This window comes from Atractosteus spatula, chromosome 3, assembly GCF_055471065.1.
Source record: "Atractosteus spatula isolate fAtrSpa1 chromosome 3, fAtrSpa1.hap1, whole genome shotgun sequence".
In the NCBI taxonomy this organism is placed as follows: domain Eukaryota; kingdom Metazoa; phylum Chordata; class Actinopteri; order Semionotiformes; family Lepisosteidae; genus Atractosteus; species Atractosteus spatula.
Genome location: NC_142708.1, coordinates 19,854,890 through 19,878,463, shown reverse-complemented (window position 1 = coordinate 19,878,463; position 23,574 = coordinate 19,854,890). Strand labels below are relative to the sequence as shown.

Genomic DNA, 23,574 nt, shown 5'->3' with positions numbered 1-23,574 from the left:
ATATGATTAATGTCGCAGTCATACTGTCATCAATCAGTACTTTTAGAGTCCTATACCGAAAACACTTGTACAGATTGTCTCAGTTGGACTTCCCCATCAATCTTGGTGAGGTGCTGTGACTTGTGGGCTCCCCAATCCCCAAGTGATGAGAAAATGGATGGTGGATGAATCCTGAGCCTCATGACAACAGACTTTCTAAGTAAACTCACATCAGAGTGAATTAAATAGTGAGGGATATTTCCAACTTCTCCATCAAAGTAATTGCTATAAAATTCAAACTGCAAAATGATTTTGAAGGTGACAGTATTACAGCAGGTTTGGAAAAATGTCAAAAAATAAATGAAAGGATACAACTTTGTGGCATTGTTGGAAGAATACAGAAACCAAAATTACAATGGGCTGAAATGATTAAATTGGCCCAAAGAGACAAGACAGGGAGGTCACAGATTTCTTGAACCTTATTCCAGTCCAGTACAATGGGAGAATTCCTACCAATAAAAGAGTAAGGACTCCTTTGTCAAACACTCCCCCACTGTCTTATCCTTCTCAATTATTTTTTTACATGTACAGCAGAATAAAAGCTAACAGTTGCTTGAAATGCTTCCACATCTAGCAGAAGCCTGTAATTAAATTGACTTTTAAAATGACAGTGGATTTAAAAAACATACGAAAAAGCCACTGACCAATCGGTTAGACTGCTATGTTAAATGAGAAGCATCCCATGAAGACAACGAGCCCCCAGGCTGCAGTAGTGTCCGGTCTGTAAAGAGGGGCATGTTTGCACTGCAAATGTACAGTAGCTCTGTGGTCCAAGCCCTGCTACACTGAATCCAGATGTGTTAAATACACAAAAGTGTATTTAAACACGCAAATTTTTATGAAAATCTTTTAATAAAAAACTACAGACTTGAAATTTAATGTTTCAAATAAACAGTTTTTGGGACATTTATTAATCCCTTACCTATCACACTTATACAAGCATTGCACACAAAAAAAATGACTTTCAATTACTCCACATGCTTCATCACAGCTACTGTACCACGTTAGATTCAGAATTACACTTTTAAACCGTCTGAAATGGGCCTGACACAGTCCTTCACTAGTTCGAACACCCGTTCTTCTTAAGAAATCTGTTTCAATGCCCCCTAAACCCTCATTGATACGTGTTTATTTACTTTTCACTCATTTCCTCTCACGTAGCACAACGTCCCACCGCTTGGCTGTGAGCAGGTCCTGCCCAGATGAGCTCACTGTGTCATGTGACCGTCGGAAGAGCTTGGAGGTCTCATCCCTAGATCCGTCTTACTTTGCATTTGGGTAGCTTCACATCTGCGCTCTGTTCAAAGGTTTGTACATTTTTTTTGTGTTGTTTTAGATTATAATTAAAATGCATCGCAAAATGTTCTATCGTTATGATACAATATTAAAAACATTCCCGTTCAGGGCTTTTTTTTATTGCAGTGTTATGGAAACTGGAAATCAGTAAAGCCAAAGAACGCAGAAAAAATAATAATGAGCATACAGAATTACTATTGAATAAACGATAATGAGCATACTGAATTACTATTGCTAACGTGTTTTTTCATTTGTCAAAGGGTTTCGTTATGTTCAGGTTACGCGGCGCTAAAACATTGATGCACTGACTTCCTTTTCGGTGTAGTGTAGGACAAATGCTGCCGTTGAGGGTGGGGTTATATACAGTACAGTACTGTATGTATCTGTAGTCAAATGATGGGGCTGGTTTGGTTTTGGTTTATGGATTGTCATTTTTGTAATGAACCAGTTATTTGTGACCATCGTCGACAAACCTACAGTAAATGGGGGAATGTAATGTCACTGTCCTGTGGTTTAATTGTCTTTGAACGGAACAAACATGCGCTGTTGGGCCTCTGTGTTTGATTCTGTTTGTCTTCCGCATCGTCACTGTGTTTGCTGACAACTGAAAAACTGTGCAGCACAGGTGTAGACGAGGTTTCAAAAATGTCGATGATTTAACCACGTTTCCACCTTGCGAAGCATCAAGAGGTTTTTAAAATGTATAGGCAGAATGAACATTAGATTGGCTAACCTTTACCTATGCTTTAATTTTACTAGAACCGAGGTAAATCATCATTTATAAGAACCTTTCACTAACACGTTAAAATAATGTGCATTCAGTTTTCCTTTCATGATGATTTAAAAATTCTGTGGACTTTTTAAAAATAATTGGATGTATGGTGTGGTGGGGTACATCTTCGAATCTCTAGAAATGCATCATATGCAACGCATAAAAAGATACATATCCTAAAAGTATTTTAGAAGACCAGGATAGTGTCTGTTACATCTTACATTACAAAATGCCTCTCTCCTAATCAGTTTAATACATATGATTTCACAGGTGACCTTCCTTTGATTAGCTATTCAGATATCCCCTCCCTTACATGGCTGTAGCACTGCTGACACATTTTCTTCTCTGCTTACTGAATGCATAAACCTTGAGAGAGTGAAACTGAATGAGTTGTGCTTTACCTTTGGATCACTGCAGGTTAAGACAATGTATATATTCAGAGCTGCTGATGATTTGAAGGCAAAACAGAATTTTTCTCCTGACATTACTGACTGAAAAAAGAATCATAAGTGTCTTCTATAGGTTTTGAAAAATGTGTGATATTTCTTTATTCATCAGTAAATCATGTGTTTCTAAGTCTTTTTAAAATATATTTGTATGATAAGAACCCCATTTGAACTTCTATTAGAAGTAAAAAATACAAATAAGAAGAAATCCTCTGGGATAATCTGATAGGGTGTTACTCTGCACACAGCTTGCTCTTGTTTTTTTGTTTAGGAACTAAGCTATGTACAGAGGATTGCAGGACTGAGCAAACTATGTGAAGGGAGAAGGCTACTTGTCCATTCACACTGCTTCTACTCTACATTCTGTATTGATTAGGAGTTGTGAAAGGTGATTTTTTTGGGAAAATCAGCATTTAAAGGCCACAGTTTGTTTTTTTAATAAATGGGTCAGGAATATTGATGACTTCGTGTGAAGTTATAGGGGTAAGAGTGGGCTATTGCTGATTCATTGCATTTCTATTGAATGTTAGACAATTCCCATATGAGTAGTGGGTGTGAAGCAAGTAGAAGGTCTTTACAAAGTGACAGCTGGCACTGTGGTTTTGTCTTGAATTAATTGCAAATTAAGTATTCAGTACTTTAATGTTAATCCTTGAATCCTTACTGTCCATATGATCATGTATTATGCCTTATTATTCATTTTAATGTCCTAATGTAATGGTTTTAGTATTGTTTCTAATGGTTTTAATAGTGTAATGCTAAGGTGTGTGGCTTGTGTTTTTGCTGGGTGCTCCAGTTCCCTCCTATCTTCTATAAATCTGCTGGCTAGGTTTGACTGGTTCTGTTCTGATCTTAAGCAGTTATGTGCCCCATGTGTTTTAAAACTGATGGAGGAGGTTAGGAGATGACTCAAAAAGGCATAGGGGATTACTTTGTGCTCAGCAAGGAAGAACTATGGAAACAAATTAGAACAGAGCGAGTTGTATGTGCCAAAACCAAACTATAGTTGGTTTCTTAAGGCCGTTTAGGACACATTGAGATCATCAGGTCAATAAATACTATTATTTGATCAAAAATAAGGGATTGAATCATGTTTGTATGCTAGATTTACACTATCATAGTGGGCATTTAATATATTGTTCTTCATCCATTCTTTATTTCTAGGTGTTTCATCCTAAAAAGTGTCGTGGTGTGCTGGACCCTGTGCTTTTCGAGACAGGCTTCAAGGTGGGGTTATACCCTGAATATGACTAACTTAAGAATTTTCAGGCTAGATTAGATTTTGTTCCATTTGATGTTTTTGCTTACCTTGATTATCTAGAATGCCACACTTTTATAGTATGTATGGTACATTGTGAGAAGTGACAGCCTAACACCTGTTTTCTTAATCCTCCGTGCACAGTATGGGTGTTCTCCATTGTATTAAAGAAGTGGTTAGAGGACTCTCGAAAATTGCATTGGCAAGTAGCATGCCATGTTTTACAGTGTTGTTTTTGAAGGAAGGAACATGTAATGATGCACACTTTTATTTTTTTTTTCTTTTAATGTTTTAAATGCATTTGACACCAGTTTCTAAATCGTATCTTATTTGACATGATTTTTTTGAATAACTATTTTTAATTTAAAAACATTAAGCAAGTACAGTATGTGTTGTCCATCTACTTAAGTAAGTTTGAATATAGCTAAGTTTTGTTCACTTTGTCTAGTATTATTACTGGACACTGAAAGGAGTCAACTCGCTAAATTGTTTATAGCTTGGCATACTTGAAATAACAACAGAGCCTTTCATTATGTTTTTAACACATCTGATCTTTCACATGAAATGGAATGGAAATCCTTTAGAAATTTACTTGTCTTGGGGTAGATGCAGTGTTCTTCTTTTTCGGTGTGTACAGCTGATCACTTTAGGTACTCTGCAGCATCACTGTGAAGGCCTGAAGGAATGTCACAGGATGCAGTGAACCAGTGAACAAGCCTGTTTGCTTAGCTCCAGATATTAATAAAATCTAATAACATAGTGCAGATTCAGTTTGCTTTTTTGACCTTCTCACCACATATTTCACCTCTGCATGTTATTGATCAAAGTTGTTGCTTTGGCATGTTTCCAACTTGCATTGGATATCCAGCTTAAGAACACTGTGCATCTGAAGAGGGCATCTATGAGACAGCAGGACAGATTCTAAATGCGAAGTCTCTTGTGTCAATATGTAATTTGCCTATTGTTATATAATTCAGCCTTCCATAGCACATTTTCTGAAATATGTTTAAATGTATCTAATATTTTTCTTTACTGGTATATAATATTTTTACCAACAATATTGGGGAAAAATGAAGTCCTTTTATGTGTCTGCACGTACAGCAAGTCAATGTCTTTGGTTTACTGTGAAGGTGATGGAAGCTTGTTCTACTACTACCAACAGATTACAGTGGACATGACAGGTTTTTTTAATTTGGTTCCAAAAATCTACTGCAGCAAAAAATCTGACAAGCAATTGTTTGGCAATTTATTTACTTAGTTGTAAGCCATATTCTTCCTTTGTAAACATTATACAGTACATAGCTCAGATGTCAACTAAAATAAAATGTAATCTTTTTTTTTGCTTGTCCTCTCTGTTGTAAACATCAGGAAAAGAGCTTGGCATTATTGAAGGCTAAGCTATTTATAGTTTAATCTGATTATTTTGCTTTGGTGTGTTCTTTGTCAAATATTGTCAGCTTGTAAATTTTAGATCACCCTGACCTATATTCTGGTGTCTGGTGTTTTGGTTCATTTCTTGATGGGACTAATCCTTATCCCATGCTTGGTTGAACAGGTTTGGTTGTTAGCAATCGGGTATGTGTCTGTGTTGAATTTATCCTTTCAAGTCCCTTTAGGCAAGACACTGTCATTGAGGGATATGTACAGTGCTCTGGGAATAATAATGTTTTAATTAAATATGTTTATTTAGAGATCTAAATTTAAATATAATCAGAAACATCCACATTTGGGATTTCATCCTACAGCCTTTGGATCAAGAGTTCAAAGTTTTAACCAGCACTCCATACTGCTTCTACAGTGTACTGGTAGGAATTTTGCCCAGGATGCATTTGATTTTGGTTAATGTTGTGAATGATGATCATTATTATAGCATGTTTTCGTGTAGATTCTGTCCAGGATTGAAATTTAACAATATTATAGGGCCTTCTTAGTGGCTCAACCAGCAAAGGCCCTTGCCCAAGCACAGTCACGAGTTCGAGCATGGGTCATGTCACTAGCCTAATGCAAGCCTGATGTCCTAATGCAAGAAATTGTACAGTATATGGCTAATAAAGTGATCTTATCTTAGCCCACTGTGACTGGAATTCCTTCCTGCAGCACACAATTGGCTGAGCGTTGCTGAGGGTAGGGCAGGATTAGTCACTTAGGGCTCTCTCAGCTTCCGGATGTATTCCGACAATTGGTGCTGTTGGAGAGGGACATGTCTCTCTTCCAGTCGACTGTAATCCTCCAGTATGAGGCTGTGTTGTCTGTGACATGTCAAAAGCTGAGTGCCTCAAGGTTGAATGAGTTGGAAAAGTCTGCCTATGCTTCCTGATTCCCCCTTATATGTGGTATCGGGGTTTGTAGCTGAGATCCAGTACAGGAAAAACACACAATTGGCTGTTCCCAATCAGGTGGGTATAGCTAATTGGAGATTGTAAATTCAAAGTGGTATTGTGCAGAATCCTGTAACACCTCTAGATCAAAGGTTTTCAGTCCTGGTCTTGGAGGGCTGTTGCGTTTGTGGGTTTTCTAGGTATCAACATCTGGTGTGGCTCATTAAGATCTGAGACGGAATGAAAATCCATTAACACACCAACCCTCCAGGACACGAACTGGGCAGTCCCTCTCAAAATCAGACAGGACAATAGGATAGTATAAAGATCTCAGTGACCCTAAGATCCTGCATTCCTAATGCCTGATCAGGTTCATCTACAGTAATATTATCTAGATCCTTTAGGTGTAGTGATTCCTGAGCTGAATTTGTTTCTACTAAAAAAAACCTAATGGTCAAAAAGATTCTACTGAATATCTTGTACAAATCATGGAAGAGTTATCAGTCTTCTTCTTCTTCTTCTTCTTCTTCTTCTTCTTTTTCACAGCCTTAGTCCCAGACTGTCCTGGGGTCAGCTGCTTTGGTTGCTCTTCTCCACTTGTCTCTGTCGAGCACATCTTCCTCACTCACTTCACATACCTCCATATCTTTTTTCACACAATCTGTCCATCTCTTTCTAGGCCTGCCTCTTCCCCTGTTACCTTCCACCTCAAATTCCATTACCCTCTTTGTTACTTCCTCAACGTCCCTCCTCATGATATGTCCATACCACCGTAACCTCGCCTCTCGCATCTTCTCAACCACCCTACATTGTCTATGGATTTCTTCATTTCTGATCTTATCCTTCATTGAAATCTGCAGAATCCATCTCAACATCCTCATTTCAGTTCTTCTCATCAAGTTCTCTTCCCTCTTTCCAACTTCCAAGCATTCAGCTCCATATAGTAGTACAGGTCTAATCACAGTCTTGTACATTTTGCACTTTAACTTTCTAGGAATTTTCCTGTCACAGATTATTCCAGTTATTTCTCTCCACTTGTTCCATCAAGCTTTCACTCTTTGTTTTACTGCCTCCAGTGTTTCTCCTCCCTTTACCAGTTTTGATCCAAGGTATTTACAGCCATCAACCTGTTTCAGTTTTCCTCCATTTTTCTCCTCAACATTGGTCATAGTATCTCCTCTTCTCTCCATTACCATTATTTCAGATTTTTCTGCATTCATTTTCAGTCCACCCTTTTCCAGACTCCTCTGCCATTTGAACAGTTTCTCCTGTAGTTCTACTTCTGAATCTGCCATCAGTGCCACATCATCAGCAAAGATGAGTTCCCAAGGCACTTCTGTTCTTACCTCCTCTGTCAGTGTGTCAATAATGTTTATAAAAAGGAAAGGACTTAGTGCTGATCCTTGGTGTACTCCAACTGTGATTTCAAACTCTTTTGTCTCTCCCCATTGTGTGACCACCTTCGTAGTTGCATCTCTATAGGTTGCTTGAACTAACTTCACCATGCTTTCTGGTACTCCTTTCTTCCTCAAGCACCAGTACATCACCTCTCTGGGCACACGGTCATATGCCTTCTCCAAGTCCAGAAAGACCACATACAGCTTTTTCCCTTTCTCTAGTGTCTTCTCCTGTAACTGTCTCATCACAAAAATGGCATCTGTTGTGCTTATCCCCGCTGAGAATCCAAATTGTGAGTTGTGGATCCTGACTATCTTCCTGTGTCTCTTGTCCAGAATTTTTTCCAGGATTTTCAATCCATGTTCCAGAAGTTTTATTCCTCTATAGTTTTTACACTCCATTGGGTCTCCTTTCTCCTTGTAGATGGTAACCATACTGCTTTTTGTCCATTCTTCTGGAATTCTCTCTTCCTTTGCAATATTGTTTAGCAATCTCGTCAGCCACTGAATCCCCTCTTCATTGAGGTTCTTAAAGTGTTCTGCTGCTATTTCTGATGGTCCAGTTGCTTTGCCCACTTTCATCTCTTTGATAGCTTCTGTCACTTCCTTTACTGAAATTTCTTGGATTGGTCCACACACTATGTCTGCCTCCACTAGGTTCTCCCTCTCATTTTCTACATTTAACAGATTTTTGAAGTACTCCAGCCATCTTTGCTTGATCTGTTCTTCTTTAATCAAGACTCTGCCTTCTCCATCCTTGAGTACTGCCACCCGGATAATATATTTTTTCTGTCTCGCTCTATGTTTAGCAATCTTGTAGATTTGGTCCTCTCCTTCCTTTGTTTCAAGTTTCTCATACCATTCTTTCCAGGCTCTTTCCTTTGCTCTTGCCACAATTCTTTTTGCTACCTTCTTTAGTCTCTTATATTCTTGTAATTCTCCAGTGCCATCTTTCAGTGCCTTGTATGCTTTTTTCTTTTCCTCTAGTGTTTCCTGAACTTCAATATCCCACCACCACTCTTCATTTTCCCTCGGTCTGCCTCCTCTTGTTTTTCCACAAACCCTGGTAGCAGCCTCTTCTAGGATGTGACTCATCTCAGTCCACTCTTCTTCAACTGAAGGCTCCTCTGTTTCCTCTGTGTTGTTTTTCATTTCTCTCACCAGCCTGTTGAAATCTACTTTGTTTTCTCTCAGTTTCCACACTTTTGTTCGTGCTGGGTGTTTTCTCTGCTTTATTCTTCGCTCCTTCAATATTGTGATGTCCATCACCAGTAGCCTGTGTTGTCTGGTAACAGCCTCATAGGGCAGGACTTTAGCATTTTGGACTTTCGCTCTATCAATTCTTCTCACTAATATGTAGTCTATTTGGGTATCATGGCCTCCACTCCTGTATGTCACCTTTTGCTCATAATTCTTCGTGAACCCTGTGTTCACTGCAAACAATTCAAGAGCTTGGAGTGTTTCTAGTAGCCTTCCTCCTTCTTCATTTCTCTCTCCTAGCCCTCTCTGACCATGTTCATCTGGATAATCTGGGCATTTCTCTCCTAAATGTGCATTGAAGTCTCCTCCAACTACCACCATTTCATTTCCTGGGATTCTGCTAACCACTTCTTTGAGATCTTCCAAGAAGCTATCCTTTTCCTCCTGTGGTCTTCCTACCTGTGGTGCATATACAGAGATGATATTCCACAACCCGCTCTCAAAAGCCACCTGTACATTGATAATCCTGTCTGAGTGTCTAACCACCCTCACTATCTTGTCTGCTAGGTCTTTGCACACTATCACACCCACTCCATTCATTTTTGTACTCTTTCCAGCGTATAGAATCTTGTATCCCTCTCCTAGGTGTCTTGAGCTGTTTCCTTTCCACTTGGTTTCTTGCACACACAAGATCTCCACTTTTCTCCTTGCCATAGTTTCAACCAATTCTCTCCCTCTCCCTGTCATGGTACCAACATTCCAACTCCCCACTCTCATTGACTTAACATTCCTTCCAGGCCCCTTTACCTTGTTTCTTTTCTGTAGCCCCCACTCTACAGTTTTCCCCACAGTAGCATAATTTCCATTAGTACCCTGTTGGGACACAGCACTAATGGCGGAAGAGTTATCAGTGACCTGATAAAATCATGCTTAGGTACTGTTAAAAAAATATGAAATATATTATAAAAGTGGAACAAAATTAGCTTTTTTAATATTGAGGTCAAATAGACTTATTTCTTACAGGCATAAGAAAGTATTTACACAACCCCATTTATAAGTTTTAAAACAATATAAAAACATTTTTGTGTTTATCAGTGATCAGTACATGGATATGTTATGGAAGGGTAGAGACACCCAAAAAAAAGGTTTAACTTTGAACACCTCTGAGAATAATTGGAATAAATATTTGTTGAGAAATTGCAGCCTAACCATTTGTCCCATGGATAAATATTTGGAAATGGAAATAACATTTATATCAAAAGGGATGAGGTCAATGGGAAAATTTGTGAATTTCTCCTGTATATATAGAAATAAGTGTAGCAAAAAATGTATTTTGTGTAGAATCTGTCAAGGTTTTACAAATAAATCAGCTGTCATTAACTCAGCCACATGCTAATTCTGTATTTCATCTCTCTGATAGCAAGGTCAGCTCTTAAAAGATGGAGGTGGATATCAGTGGAGTTTCCAGGACTTCCATGTCCATTCTGCCTGCACCTTCCAGCGAGATCAATTCTCCATCAAAGTCCGAACCTGAGAAGCCTCGTTGCTCAAGTACACCATGTTCTCCTATCAAAAGGACGGTCTCGGGCTACCAGATCCTCCACATGGACTCCAACTATCTTGTGGGCTTCACTACCGGGGAGGAGCTTTTAAAACTTGCTCAGAAATGGTCAAGCACAGAGAAGACTGCAGCAGAGGCCTTGCCCAGCCCACGCACAAAACCTCTGGATTTGGGGCTGCACCGGGCTTCCCGGGTTTATAAAACCAAGAGCCGATACTACCAGCCTTACGACATTCCAGCTGTCAATGGGAGGAGACGAAGACGCATGCCTAGTTCAGGTGAGAATAGCCTCAAGTCTTCTGTGGAGCCTAGCAAAGTCCTTCATGGTCCTCTACCTCTCTGTCTCCTAAAGGGCAGGAGGGCTCATTCCAAATCTTTGGACTACCTCAACTTGGACAAAATGAGCATCAGGGAGCCTGCAGATACTGAGGTACTGCAGTACCAGCTTCAGCATCTGACTCTCAGAGGAGAACGGATGTTCACCAGAAACAAGACATGAAGAAGAGAGACAAAGTAATCATTTTTTTTTGAGTCTCATAGGATTCCGTGGCTGTTTTTTGCCTGCTCAGCCGGTAATACAAATCAGTGAGACAAAACAGACAGCTGTTTGAACCTAAGCAGATGACAACACATCCTCGATGTTGCTATCATTCAACTGTGTTCTTTACCATCGGATCAAAATTGTGTTTACACAATCAATCCACATCTGCAGATTCTTTTGAGAAGAGAAACTTTTGTTAGTATGTGCTATTGATAGGGGGATTTAGATGTTTTAAATACAGAGATGGAATCCTTTAAGATTAGCAATAATGTACTGTATGTGCTTGATAATGTAACCTCATGTGACTTTTGAAAATTGTAGCTTGGTAATGGGGAATATTGTTAAATGCACCTATTGCACTTTTTCTTTTTTTCTGTGTTTGCTTCTGTGATTGCACTCTTTATCACAGTCCTGAGCATATTTTATATAGGTAATGGAATTGCACTAAGCAATTATGGCACTCCTCCGCTCAACTCTAGATGTCAGTTTCTCTTAATGAATATTTTATTGTGATGTACACCCACTTGAGTGATGAAACATCAAATGCTAATCACATTACGATTACTTTTTTTTACTGGAGAGTCGGTATTTATGCAATAGGAAGGAAATTGTGTACCATTACAGAATACCATGGGTGAAATATTCTTTTCACTGTTCTTTAAGATTAAGAAATTCATAATGAAAGATAGCCTTTGTACAGAATACATCTAAACTACAAGAGTCTAAGCACACAGATTCACTTTTTCTTAGTTTTGGCAGTAAATAAATTTGTACAAAATGTTGACTGTTATACAATCATTAAGACTACTTAAACCTCCAACTCAGCTCTCTCTTTTGTGTGGATTTATGGAGGAGTAGCTTATCAGCAGTTTGATGAAGTGAGGCAAACATCTAAGATAAGATTGCCTCCTCATATACAGTGTACAATTGTACAGAGGCTTAATTCCTCCCAGCCATAAGTTAGAATTAAGTGCCATACACTTTATTAGGTGGAGTGGGACTTTCATAGGATTTTTTATACTTTAAGTACAGGTTAATTTCTGTATCAAATATGTGGAATTTTGTTTTTGGGTTATCTTGAATTTTTAGAGACCAATTCAAATAAAAAATATTTAGCCCATGTACTGTAGACAAAATTTTCCATTGATGTTTAGCCTCAAATGCATACTTGTGAAACCAAAGGACAAATGCAAAACATTTGTTATTTACATGGGCAGTTAAAACCAAAAATATCAGTCCACGCGTAGATGACAATAGAATTTGATAAGTTAAGGATGCAAATTATTCCCACATTTTGATTTATACAACTTACATTTTTTAAAGCTATTTGGTGTAAAAGAGGTTGTAATGGTTATTTACTTGTCATTGTATATTATTTCCCCATTTTGGTCAAATATTATTATAGTTATTTTTAAACAGTGCCTGTTGAAGTTACCTTATTGGTTATGGAGGGCATTGGTTTCCTTTATATTCTGGAATAGCGTAGATGTGATACACAATGTTCAGCAGGTATATCTTAGTATTGCAACATATCATTATCCCACTGTATCCTTTATATTGCTTAAAAGAGGTAGGTACTATCAGAATAAAAATCTTTCATGGTCATACTGGTGCATGTTTCTATTAATCCCATTAGTAGTTGTTGGTTTGCTAAAGGGGGGTTATTGGTGATGGGGGGGGGGGGGGGGGGGCAGGCTTTGTTTCTGTACTTTTAAGCTGACTGTTACCATGGTTATTTTGATTGGTGCCATCATGATGTAGTAATTTAATTCTCATTTTGGCATATGACTCTGTACATAGTGCTATGAAAGGCTTTTGTCTTTGTCTTATAGGACAATGGTACATTTTAGGGAAATGCACTTTCTGAAAAGTTCCTAGGTCCTATTTTTATAAACCCTTTATTCCACATTGGCAGACCATGGAAAGATTTCACTATACCTGAATTGAATTCTTAGGCAGAGCTGAAAAGACTGATAGTAAGAAATTTTTGCCTGAGGCAGGTGGCTTAAGAATCCAGGAATGAAGAGTTTATATGTATTTTTGCTATTCATTGGGAAATACTTGAATGGATAATAACATTAATGTTTATGTTCTTTTTTAAAAATAATATTGTGATTTAATTGTTAACATTTGATTATGCAGGTGGATTTTACAGTATTTTTTGCTAGATGGTGATTGAATTTAACTGTACTGCACATTTTCTTTCTAAAACAGTTTTTGAGTTTCTTTTTGTGTAGGTTGTTTTAGTGATCAAAAAACAACTGAGTCATGAAAAAGAAATGTACCCTTAGCTCCCGTTTATCTCTGTGTTTTAGAACCCTGGAATTCAATGGTTACAGACTTCTCGCATTCCTTGTACCTGTCTTCTTAAATAAAAAAAAGTCAGTTTAGTTCAAGTAAGTCATTTCAAGAGGGCTAATTGGTCCCATTTTACATTTAACAAGAATTGATGATTTCACAAGATTTCTAAAAGTTGCAAAACTGTAATCCTCAAAGGAATATATTTGTGAATCAACTTTTAATATCCAACTAACAATGAGAAAATGTCCAGTCTTTAAATTGTAAGATGAGAAATCAAGAATTTAAAAACTGATCTTTTTTGCCTTTGTCTTTTTTTTTAATTTCTTAGTTGAATTGTGTAGTGCTTTTTATGCTTTTATGATTTAACATTATAGTAATGAATTATTTTCCTCACATTTTGATAATGATATTCTATCATCAAATTTGTATGGAACCGTTTTTGTTTTTGAAGAAAACTACAGTCATTTTTTTTTTCTAGAATGGGAATGTGAACTGTTCTGTTTGGATGGCCGTATCATTTTGTGTTCTTAAAAGACATCACTATTAAAACACTAAGCTGTGGAATGAGTCTGAGAGTTTCTTTCAAACATTTGTGGAAAAACAGTGTTAGGACACTAAAACTGTTTTTCACTGATTTGTAAAGTTCGAAAGATCATGTCATAGCACCATAAATGGGAAATACTCAAGATGTCTTTCTTGTAATACTTAAAATTATCAGACACTCCTGTACTGAAAGAGGCAAACAAAGTCTGGTTTCTCATCGGTTCTAGATATCAGCTAATGTATAAGCAGTATGTATAAAAATTATATAGGTATAGGTGAATAGAAAATGAGTGCTTCTCTACATTTAAAAGCTTTGATTCTCTTAGAAAAAATGCTTTCAGATTAAATGTTTCAAATGTTATTTGTATTATCAAACAGGGGACTTCAGAAAAGATTGTGATTCAGATGTTTGAGTCTTATCAAACAAGGTAATTATAGAAGGCAGAAAACATGAAGAATCTGGGTCACACACTTACTGTTTTTAGAAATGAATGAAGGAGAGTGATATGCAGTTAACTCATTTTCTGATCTATGGCTTAGTAGATCTCTGAATCGTGAAGGCAGAAATGCCTTTTTTATCAGAGCACAACTGGGTACACCACAGTATTGATGCACTTTATTCTCTTGCAGGCATCTCTGGCCCTGCTCCTGGACAGCCTCAGTGCAGCAATTTTATTCATAAATAACAGATCATAAAACTCAGAATGCTCATTAACTCTGAAGGACCAAAGTTAACTGACACAACAGCTGTCGCAGTTTGTTCTCATTATTTTTGCTTTTATTAGTGCAACCATTTCAATGTGTTTAGTCATATTTTTGAGGCAGAATATATTTCAATTTTATACTGTGGAGGAGGTTCTTAGTTACAAGCATTTGAAGCTGAGCCAAGAGAAGAATCTATAGTTTGGAAGACACCCACATTTGAAATACTACATGAAATTAAATAAATGATTTCAGCTACACTTAAAAGGTGGGCCTTCCTCAGTGGGAGAATCCAGTGCCGTGCAGTTGTTCTTAGGCTCACTATTCCCTGTTACATATGAAATCTACAGTACATCAACAAATCTGAAACGTGATATTCCTTGTAGTGGCTATCATTTGAAATGACATACAGTACATGCTGGTTCAACCTTACATTACGCTACCTATAATATGAACAATCCCCTTTACCAGGCAAGAATACATTGGTGTACTATAGATGGCACCAGTGCAATATGGATATACTGTATGGTGCAACAGTGGTCATGTGTCATGTTCTCAGATGAATATTCATTTACAATCAACTTCCATGATGGTCATCACTGAGTTTGACAACATCATGGAGAGCACCACCCCATAGTAAGGGTTCCAATAGTGTTGAAGAATGAAATTCATGTGGAATTAGACTGTCCATAGCCTGTTCAAAAAGATGCGCGAGTTGTGGTGTTCACTTTTGACTATCAAAGAAATAATTGATTTGCTTTGGAAGAAATTTGAATTTAATTCAATACTTTCATTCAATATTACATTCTTATAACCCTTTTTGTGAGTACTTTCATTTTTTTTAATGCTATGTGAAACCAAGGCCAAAGATCCTTTTTAAGAGAAAAGATTTATTTAGCAAACATCATTTCAACAGCCTGGGTCTATTGTAGGTGTACAATTCTGTTCTTATGCAGGGGATAGGCTGTTTTTTTTCCCAATGCAATTTCTTAGGCAGCAATAGAAAAGATTGCATTTCTCAAATATTTCATATTTTAAAAGAAGATGTTTGTACAGAAAGCCAGATTAATTTAAATGGATTTCTCAGGTAGTGACATTCCAACATTTAATTAAATGAATTAGAAAAATGCAAGTATATTTAAGTATCCTTTATTTTTTAAAACAGATTTTCTTCCCAAACATTTTCTTTTTCTATTGCATGAATGGATGGTTCTTGTTGCCATTTGTATCACATGCTGTATACTTCAGAGAAGATTTTAATTAGTTTTTTTACCATCAAATATTTTCAATAATAATAATATGAACAATGAACAATGAAATTATAAAACAAAATGTATATACACAAAGATATATGCAAAAAATAATCCTATTTTACTCTACCACCCCCCAAAAAACATTTTTATTAAGTACTGTATATAATAATACATAATATATGTGAAACACATACAGTGTATGTTTATATACTATTGCATATTTGTATCTTTTGGAGTGAAAGTATCCTTTACATTTGAGTTATTAAATTACATTCATAAATTAATGATTAAGATCTTAGAGATTTTAAAATCCCAAGGTTTTTTTCCAGTTTTTCATTTTTTCAGTTCATCACCTCTCAATATACATCTCGGATATAGTCAATCCACTCCTCTTTTTATCTTTCATGTGATATTAATTATTTAAACACCTGCATATTTTCAAATAGTTGAAATTCCTTTTTTCCTCTCTTCGGTGCTGTTGTAACTACTTTCAGACTTTTCAGAACACTGTTTTTTCAAAAAGAAATGGTGGTTTAATTGTAGTTTTAATGTTTAGCTTTTATGCAAATACTTTTCTGATATGCCTCACTCTTTAATGGTCTGAAAATCAAACGGAAAAACTATCCTGCTACTGTATGTTATGTGGGGCAAGTTGATTGTGAGCCTAGGATTCAATGCAATTTTTATCCAAAGTAATTTTCTGAGCTTCCAGCTTGGCTTAAGTTGCATGGTTTTTTATATTTTTGGAGATAATAATTGAAGTTAATTGAGGTGATCCCAGGTGGCTAATTGAGCCTAGGTGTGACTTGCTGGGTACAGGCCCTGTTAATTAAGCCTCAAACTAAAGGTATAACGTCCCAATATGGGGCTGTAGAGATCGTTTGTCTTGTGGTTGTAGCCCATGGTGTGCTGGTTTGGCTGTCAGCAATGATCCTGTAATTTTTAATTATGATTAATGATTAAGTAGTTGCTGGTTAGTGGTTAAGATGTCCAGTATCGTAAAACTGAAGGGACTCAAGACCATAACATTAGGAGTAGTGTTTTCTTTTTTGTTAAAGGATCCTGTGTTTATATGGGAGTGATCGGGATTATGGAATTCTGATCTGGTACTTAAAGGCCCTTCTTTAGTTGCAAGTAGAGCCAGTTGTTGCTATTGTAGTGACCAGCCACTCAATGTGTCGTACAGGTATAACAATATGGTGCTATCATATTATTATGACTTTGAATTTGTAAGTGGTAAAACAACTGACCTTACGTAATCTTTTATGGCACTGTTTAAATACATATTGCAAATATTAGCTGTATTTGGTTTAAATGTAGAATGTGTAGAAAATTAACAATGATGGAAGTATCTACTTTACTCTGTACCACAGACTCCCCCCCCCACTGTTTAGTTAATAATTAGCAAGCCCCTTGCATTTGTGGAACAAAGTAACAAAGCTGCTGTTCAATAAACAGCATGCAAATGAGCATTTCTAAAGATTTCCAGATAATTTGTTTTTACAGGGTATAATTATTCAAAACACTAAAGGAATTGCTTAACAAAATGTAATGGCAAGTTGATTTCATTTTACTAGTTTCAACTGCAAAAGCACTTTTTTAAAGTTTAGAAAAGGTGATCCAGTTTCTCTGAGGTAGATTTGCAACTATTTATTGATTTTCCAAATGCAATTAAAGACCTTTTCAGTGCAATCTATGTAGTGTGATGAATATGCTGTCATGCGCAGTGTTCTTGACCTAAAGAGAAGCAGTTTTGTCGTGATTAACTCGTGTCCTAGCAACTATGGCTCTATTTGTCTGGTTCAGTGATGTGAGGCAGATAGGGGATTTTCCACTGCAGGCTTCACAGATTTCATTTGTCAATCGACTTCTCTTGTATAACTTGGCAGATTAAAAGCTTGTCCATTTTATTTATTTACAAGAAGGCTTTCCCAAGTGTTAGGTAACTGTTGCTTTATTTGGATGGTGATGTTTTGTGACGGATCCGACCTTGAAAGTATGTTTTAATTCTGCATGATTCCTTCCATTCTGTGGATGAAAACAAATGATTGGGACTATGAACAGTAAGAGTGAATTGTGCTTATTTTTTAGTTAGTCCTTTTATTACTGGTAATCGTACCAGTATAGTAATAAATCACTGGTGAAAAAAATTTAACAATTAAATTTTCCCTGATAGATTAAGCCATTAACCAAGCAAGTGAGATCAGATATAATGTACAGTAGGTCTGTCATGTTACTCAAAAAAAAAACAGACTTATCAACTGCACAGAAACCATCTGGAATGTAACTGTTTTTCATTGAACAAAACCCAGTAGCCAAAGAGATTTTTTCATTTACCATTTAAAAAAACAATGCTGCTTGAACAACATGCTACAAGGCATTAGAAATTGAATTTCAGTCATAGAGCCTCTTGTTGATACATCTCTTCCTATTTCCTTTATGGTGCTTTTGAAAAGAAAGCAGATTACCAACAAATCCATAGTGCATTTACCAGAAAGCAGCTTAGAGCACTGGAGTATCTTTTGTTATTGTTTGTCTCCAGATAATCAGGCATGTGGGTGGAATGACAGAAGTTAAATATCAGACCTTGCAAACTCAAACTGAGCTTCAGATGTTAAATTTGAATACTAACTAACCTACCAGAATGGAAAATATGTTTTTTTCAATAGCCCATCTGGTTTAAATCATCGAAGTGCTTCTGTTGTTGGATTCTGATTTCTTTATTAAGCTGTTACCCAGTCAGAAATTAAATTTGTGGTTTAAATTGCACATAAAGATTGAAATTATTTGCCAGATTATGAACATTTCCATGGAGAGTTTTATGAATGGGCTTCCATTTTTTGCAATTTCTTCAATTATGTGTCCAAACATTTGAGAATGTTGGACATTTTTAGAAAATAATAGCTTAGTTGTGTTGGGCAGGAGGTAGTTGAAAAAGAACATTCTCTAATCAGGGAGGATAAATGGTTTCACTACACATTCTGTTGATGGACTTGGGGCTCAAAGTTATGCATCTATTTTGAATGTTTACAGTCTTCATGACCTAACTAGTGAGAAACTGAATTGGCATTATGTGGGTTTCAATACCATTGGTATTGTACCAATACCACTGAGTTGTCAGTTGGTGTACCACAGAAGGCACCACTGTGTCATGGTCTCTAGGCATCATCACTTTTTAAATGTTTTCTTCTTATTACTAGAAAATCTGATGGGCGCACAGTGAATCCTTATAGCACAACAGCTATATGTGGTTGTTAGACAAATCGGTACAGTATTAAATTTAAATTAACCCATTAATGCTAATTCCTGTGCTAATCTTACTGTATACTGTACATACTGTACTGTACTAGCAGCAACAACATTTCATTAAATACAATGTTGAGACAGGATGTTGTTACCACAACTCCAAATGAGATATGTTACAATACTGTGTTACACTAATTATTGTTTATTAATTACATAGAGCAGGGGTTCCCAACCGGGGGTTCGCAAACCCCTAGGGGTTCGTGGCGGTACTGCAGGGGGTTCGTGAGATTGTGACGGAAACGTCAATGTCAAATTCAATAGTCCTATTCATAAAATAACAATGTAATATTAAGAATAAGAAAAACAACAGTAGTAATAATAATACTTTACAAAGTGAAAAGAAGCATGTTAAGGAGGTTGCTGTAGCATTTATCTACATTTATTGAAAGGTTTGATTTAGTTAAAATCTCTAATAAAAATATATGATTCATAGTGGCTTTAAAAACATTTAAAAGCAAATAAGCATAAAATGAAGCTAGATTAAAATAAAAGTTTTGAGTAGTGATTTGAATGGCTTTATCGCATTCTGCAAGATGCATTTTAGCTGATACAAATGCTCATTTTGGTGAAGTCTATATTACATTTAGATCAATATATTTTAATCGTTAATATTGCAATTTGCTGTTGTAAGGTTGAGGCATGCACTGCTCAAAACATTTGAGTCTTTTTAATGATCGCCTGCAAAACACTGTTGTAAATAATGGCTTCTAGATGAAGGCAGCCTGCAGGAATGACTGATACTGTAGTTGATGTACAGTATGGGTGTCTGTGGATATCACTTCATGGAATTCTTTAACGTGGTACATCAGAAAATGTTTTTTGTCCATGTATTTGGCATATAAGGTATGTGGTGTGCTTGGTTCCTGTTCTCTTTTAAATAGACCATAAAAAAATTTAAAAAAACAATTAAAATTATTACATTTCATGAGGTTCAAGGAAATAAATAAATCGGTTCAAAGGAATGGGGAAATTAGGTCAGATAAAAGGAAAGTTCAGGGGGCATGTCTCACTTAGCCGAGGAAGATAAGAAAAGAACAAGAGGAAGGGGAGGATGTGTTCACCACTTACAGCATGATGGAACCAACTATTCCAACGGTAATTCCCATCATAGTACAATTAGAAGAAAATCTGTGGTTAATTTTTAAGTCCACAGTGCACACAGTGGGAGCAGTGTCACCCTAGTGAACAAGTCGGAATATGCTACACTACTTCCAGAACATCAGAATTGTTCCCTGCAGTTAAAAACCCTATACAGGTAAAATGGTGTATACTGTATACTGGGGGCAGCTCAAGTGTTGTCCAATGAAGATGTAAAGTAGTTGCCTGTAGTGGTAGTGACAGGACAGGGATCAAACATGGTGGGGTGTGGCTGGATAAGAGAATTGAGTTTAGATTGGGGAACAGTAAATAAGATTAGTGGAAACAACAAAGTCACCCTGCAATAGGCTCCAGACCAACGCAAAAGCATTCAGAGGAACTGGGAATGTTACAAGGCCTCCAGCAAAATATACATAGACAAACTCCACCTAGATTTTTTTTAAACCAAGGGCACTGCCTTATACTATGAAGACAAAGGTAGAAGAAGAGCTAGACAGTCTTCAGAGAGAAAACATTATTGAGGTGGTGAAATTTGCAGAATAGGCTGCTCCCATAGTTTCTGTACTTAAACCAGACAAGTCAGTAAGGATTTGTGGTGATTCCAAGCTAATAGTAAATTGGCTTTTCAAACTGGAAAAGTATCCATTTCCAAAAATGGAAAATGTGCTGGCAGATTTCACAGGTTGAGACAAATTCACAAAATTATATATGAGTCACACATCAGCAGATTGTACTTGATGAGGAATCAAATAGACTGATCACAATGAACACTCACAAGGATTTGTTTATGTACAATCGTTAACTATTTGGCAGGTCATCCAGTCCAGCTATTTTCCAGGAGACATTCGAAATTCATACTTATCAACTTCCACAATGTTCATACTTTGGCAGCTGAAATCCTGACCAGGTGCAAGTGATCACATCACGCCTGTTTTGGAGTCCTTGCACTTGCCTCCTATTAGGTTTAGAGTCGACTTCAAAATTGTCCATTCGTCCATCTCTGGTCTTCAGTATGCACCCCAATCTCATTTACATTCTAAGGGTGACAGGGCCTTCTCTTGCTTTACCCCAGAGCTCTGGAATTCTATCCCCAAGGATACCAGAGTGTCACCTAGTCTGAGTGCTTTTAAGATCTAGACTCAAAACTTTTCTTTTCAGAAAGGCTTCTAAGAAGTGTAACCCAATGTTTAAGTGACCATATTGTTACAACCCCAGGTGTCTAGAGGTAAAGGGGTGTAGCAATTAGGATGGATTTGGATGCAGGTGGGTTTCTGGTGAGGGAAATATTGTTAAAATAATAAATGCCAAGGTTAAGGGGGACAGAATGTAGTTGATTTGATTTAATGATAGTGCCACTAGGGGGCAGTAGAGTGTAGTTACTCTTCTGGCTGTGGCTGTGACTCATTCTCAGGGGGGGGTGGAAGGGTTCCTTTGATGTTTTGGGTGTGGGCAGAGCAAAGTGCTCAGGGCTCTTTGAGGAACTGTCTGTACATAAATTACCTGTTGATGGCCAGATGTAACAATGCATTATCACTTTGCACCTTGTTCTAGAGTTTACCCTCCCTGTTACAGGCACGGTTAAGCCTGTCTCACAAACCCCACGTCACCTCTGAGCTGTGTGATAATTAATGAATGTCTGAGCAAGGATTTTGGATCAATGGGAAGAGTAAGAAAAGGAAAAACAAATGCAACACCCTTACCTTAACAAGTCCTTGACACCTGGTGCCCTCAAAACCATTCTATTCAATCTGTATGGGTCTAATGAAGCATGGAAGGTGAGCAGAGTAAAGAAGGCATAAACTGGTGTGAGCTGGTTCTCAGTGAAAGAGTTAATAACCATGTTCTTCAAATAGGAATGAATCTCCCACAGAGTCATTCGTTGTACCTTACGATAAGTTACAATAGTGTTCAGATTAACTAGATTTTAGAAGTTCATGCACCAAGTTGAACTGAGGTCTAGATTAGTGAGAAGAAATTTGATTTGCTGTTGGGTGTAACTGATACTTCTGAATATGACTATATTAAAGCATGTCATTGAAAATCCAACTATATTACCTCCAGTGATCAGTCACAACAAAGGCCTGTTAAGTAGTCATAAAGTCTGGTTCTGTGGAAGACCTTGGATAGACTTCTAAGTTTTTTACATATGGGTTTTCTATTAACTCTAATCACCATAAGGCACACTGAGGCTATTCTGTAGCTGAGGCCACAAACAGGCCTTATTAAAATACAAGATTTAATTCAGTAGTTTATTAATAAGCATTGCTGCTACAAAGCACTAATGTGGTACATTTTATAGAGAAAACATTCTGGGTTCATTTTACGTATCAGTCAATGATTCATATTCTGGCAGTGCCTGTACTGTAAGTCAAGATATCACAAAAAAATGGGAAAAAAATTGCAACATCTTATTTCTTTGAGTGTCCACATTCCAGATACATAATATAAGACATATTATACATAACTAATTGCAATTTGTTCTTCACCTGGGCTAATATTTTATTTTCTTTTTCTATAGATACTATTTTTCCCCAGCACTGTGTAAAGAACATGTCTGAGTCACCAGACAGTAAGTATATACTGTACTGTACCGTGGATCCTGAAGGGTGAAAGGATGACCTTAAATCCAAGCTGTCTTCTTTCTTTAAAATTGATTAAGGTTTCTACAGTGTAGCAGCTTAAGCTTAAGTAATTAAATTTCATACATGAAGGCTTCATGAAACATGATTGAGTTTACATTGAATACAATGTTGTTTTAATTTTATTTGCCTACAGTAGCTACTGTAGAGTAGAATCTTTTGTATTAATATTTAATATTTATTATTGTAGAACAGTTCCTGACCCCAACTGCTATTCGTAATAGCTATAAAGTGTTTTAAAACATTTTTGTGAATTAAGAAATATATTTCCTATCTCACCCCCAATTAGGAATTGCAAATTTGTACCTTCAGCATAGGCAAAATGAAGACAATGAACATGCTTCCTCAAAAATGTGCATCTATCTACAGTAATTTGTGTTGTAAACTCAGAATTCCAGTAATAATGCTAGTGCATCTGAGGGAGGACAAATGTAGATCTTACAGACAACACTGTAGGCTCACAGGCTCCTGGGAAACCAGTGAGATCACAGGTGTAAAGCAGGTAACAATACCCTGGGTCCACCCTAGTTACTGTATGACATAAAAGAGGTGTAAACAAGCAATGCCTTCAATCAGCCTCAGCTCAGACCACATACCTGTACATGCTGACCCAGTTAGTAGCACAACAGCTGAAATAGCTGATGATTCATGTTTTATGTACAGGTATTTTAATGTTATGATATTCCATAACTAAAAAAAAAACTCCACTCTGTGGTTGAGGATATGTGGCCAACTCAAGAGGTGAGAGGAAGATTTAGAGGAGAAGAATTAAAAGTGGAACACTACGTCTCAACTAATAGCAGGTATGTCATGTCTCTGCCTCAAGTGAACAAGTTTTGGATGTGCTTATAATAAATTTACATCCCTGAAATTTACATTTGTGAACTTTGACTTCCACCATTTG

At 36.9% G+C, this 23,574-nt stretch overlaps 1 protein-coding gene across 1 annotated transcript; it reads left to right on the top strand.

The window, feature by feature from the left end:
• The first annotated feature begins 1,271 nt into the window (after positions 1–1,271).
• macir (macrophage immunometabolism regulator) lies at positions 1,272–13,690 on the top strand. Its single transcript, XM_088912182.1, has 2 exons — positions 1,272–1,346; positions 10,147–13,690. Exon 2 carries the CDS (start codon positions 10,166–10,168, stop codon positions 10,784–10,786), a length of 621 nt encoding a protein of 206 aa, XP_088768308.1. The 5' UTR covers positions 1,272–1,346; positions 10,147–10,165; the 3' UTR covers positions 10,787–13,690.
• The last annotated feature ends 9,884 nt before the right edge of the window (positions 13,691–23,574 follow it).

Bases quoted from the DNA above. Each gene is read 5' to 3' on its own strand.
- macir (XM_088912182.1), top strand. From the start codon at position 10,166: ATGGAGGTGGATATCAGTGGAGTTTCCAGGACTTCCATGTCCATTCTG.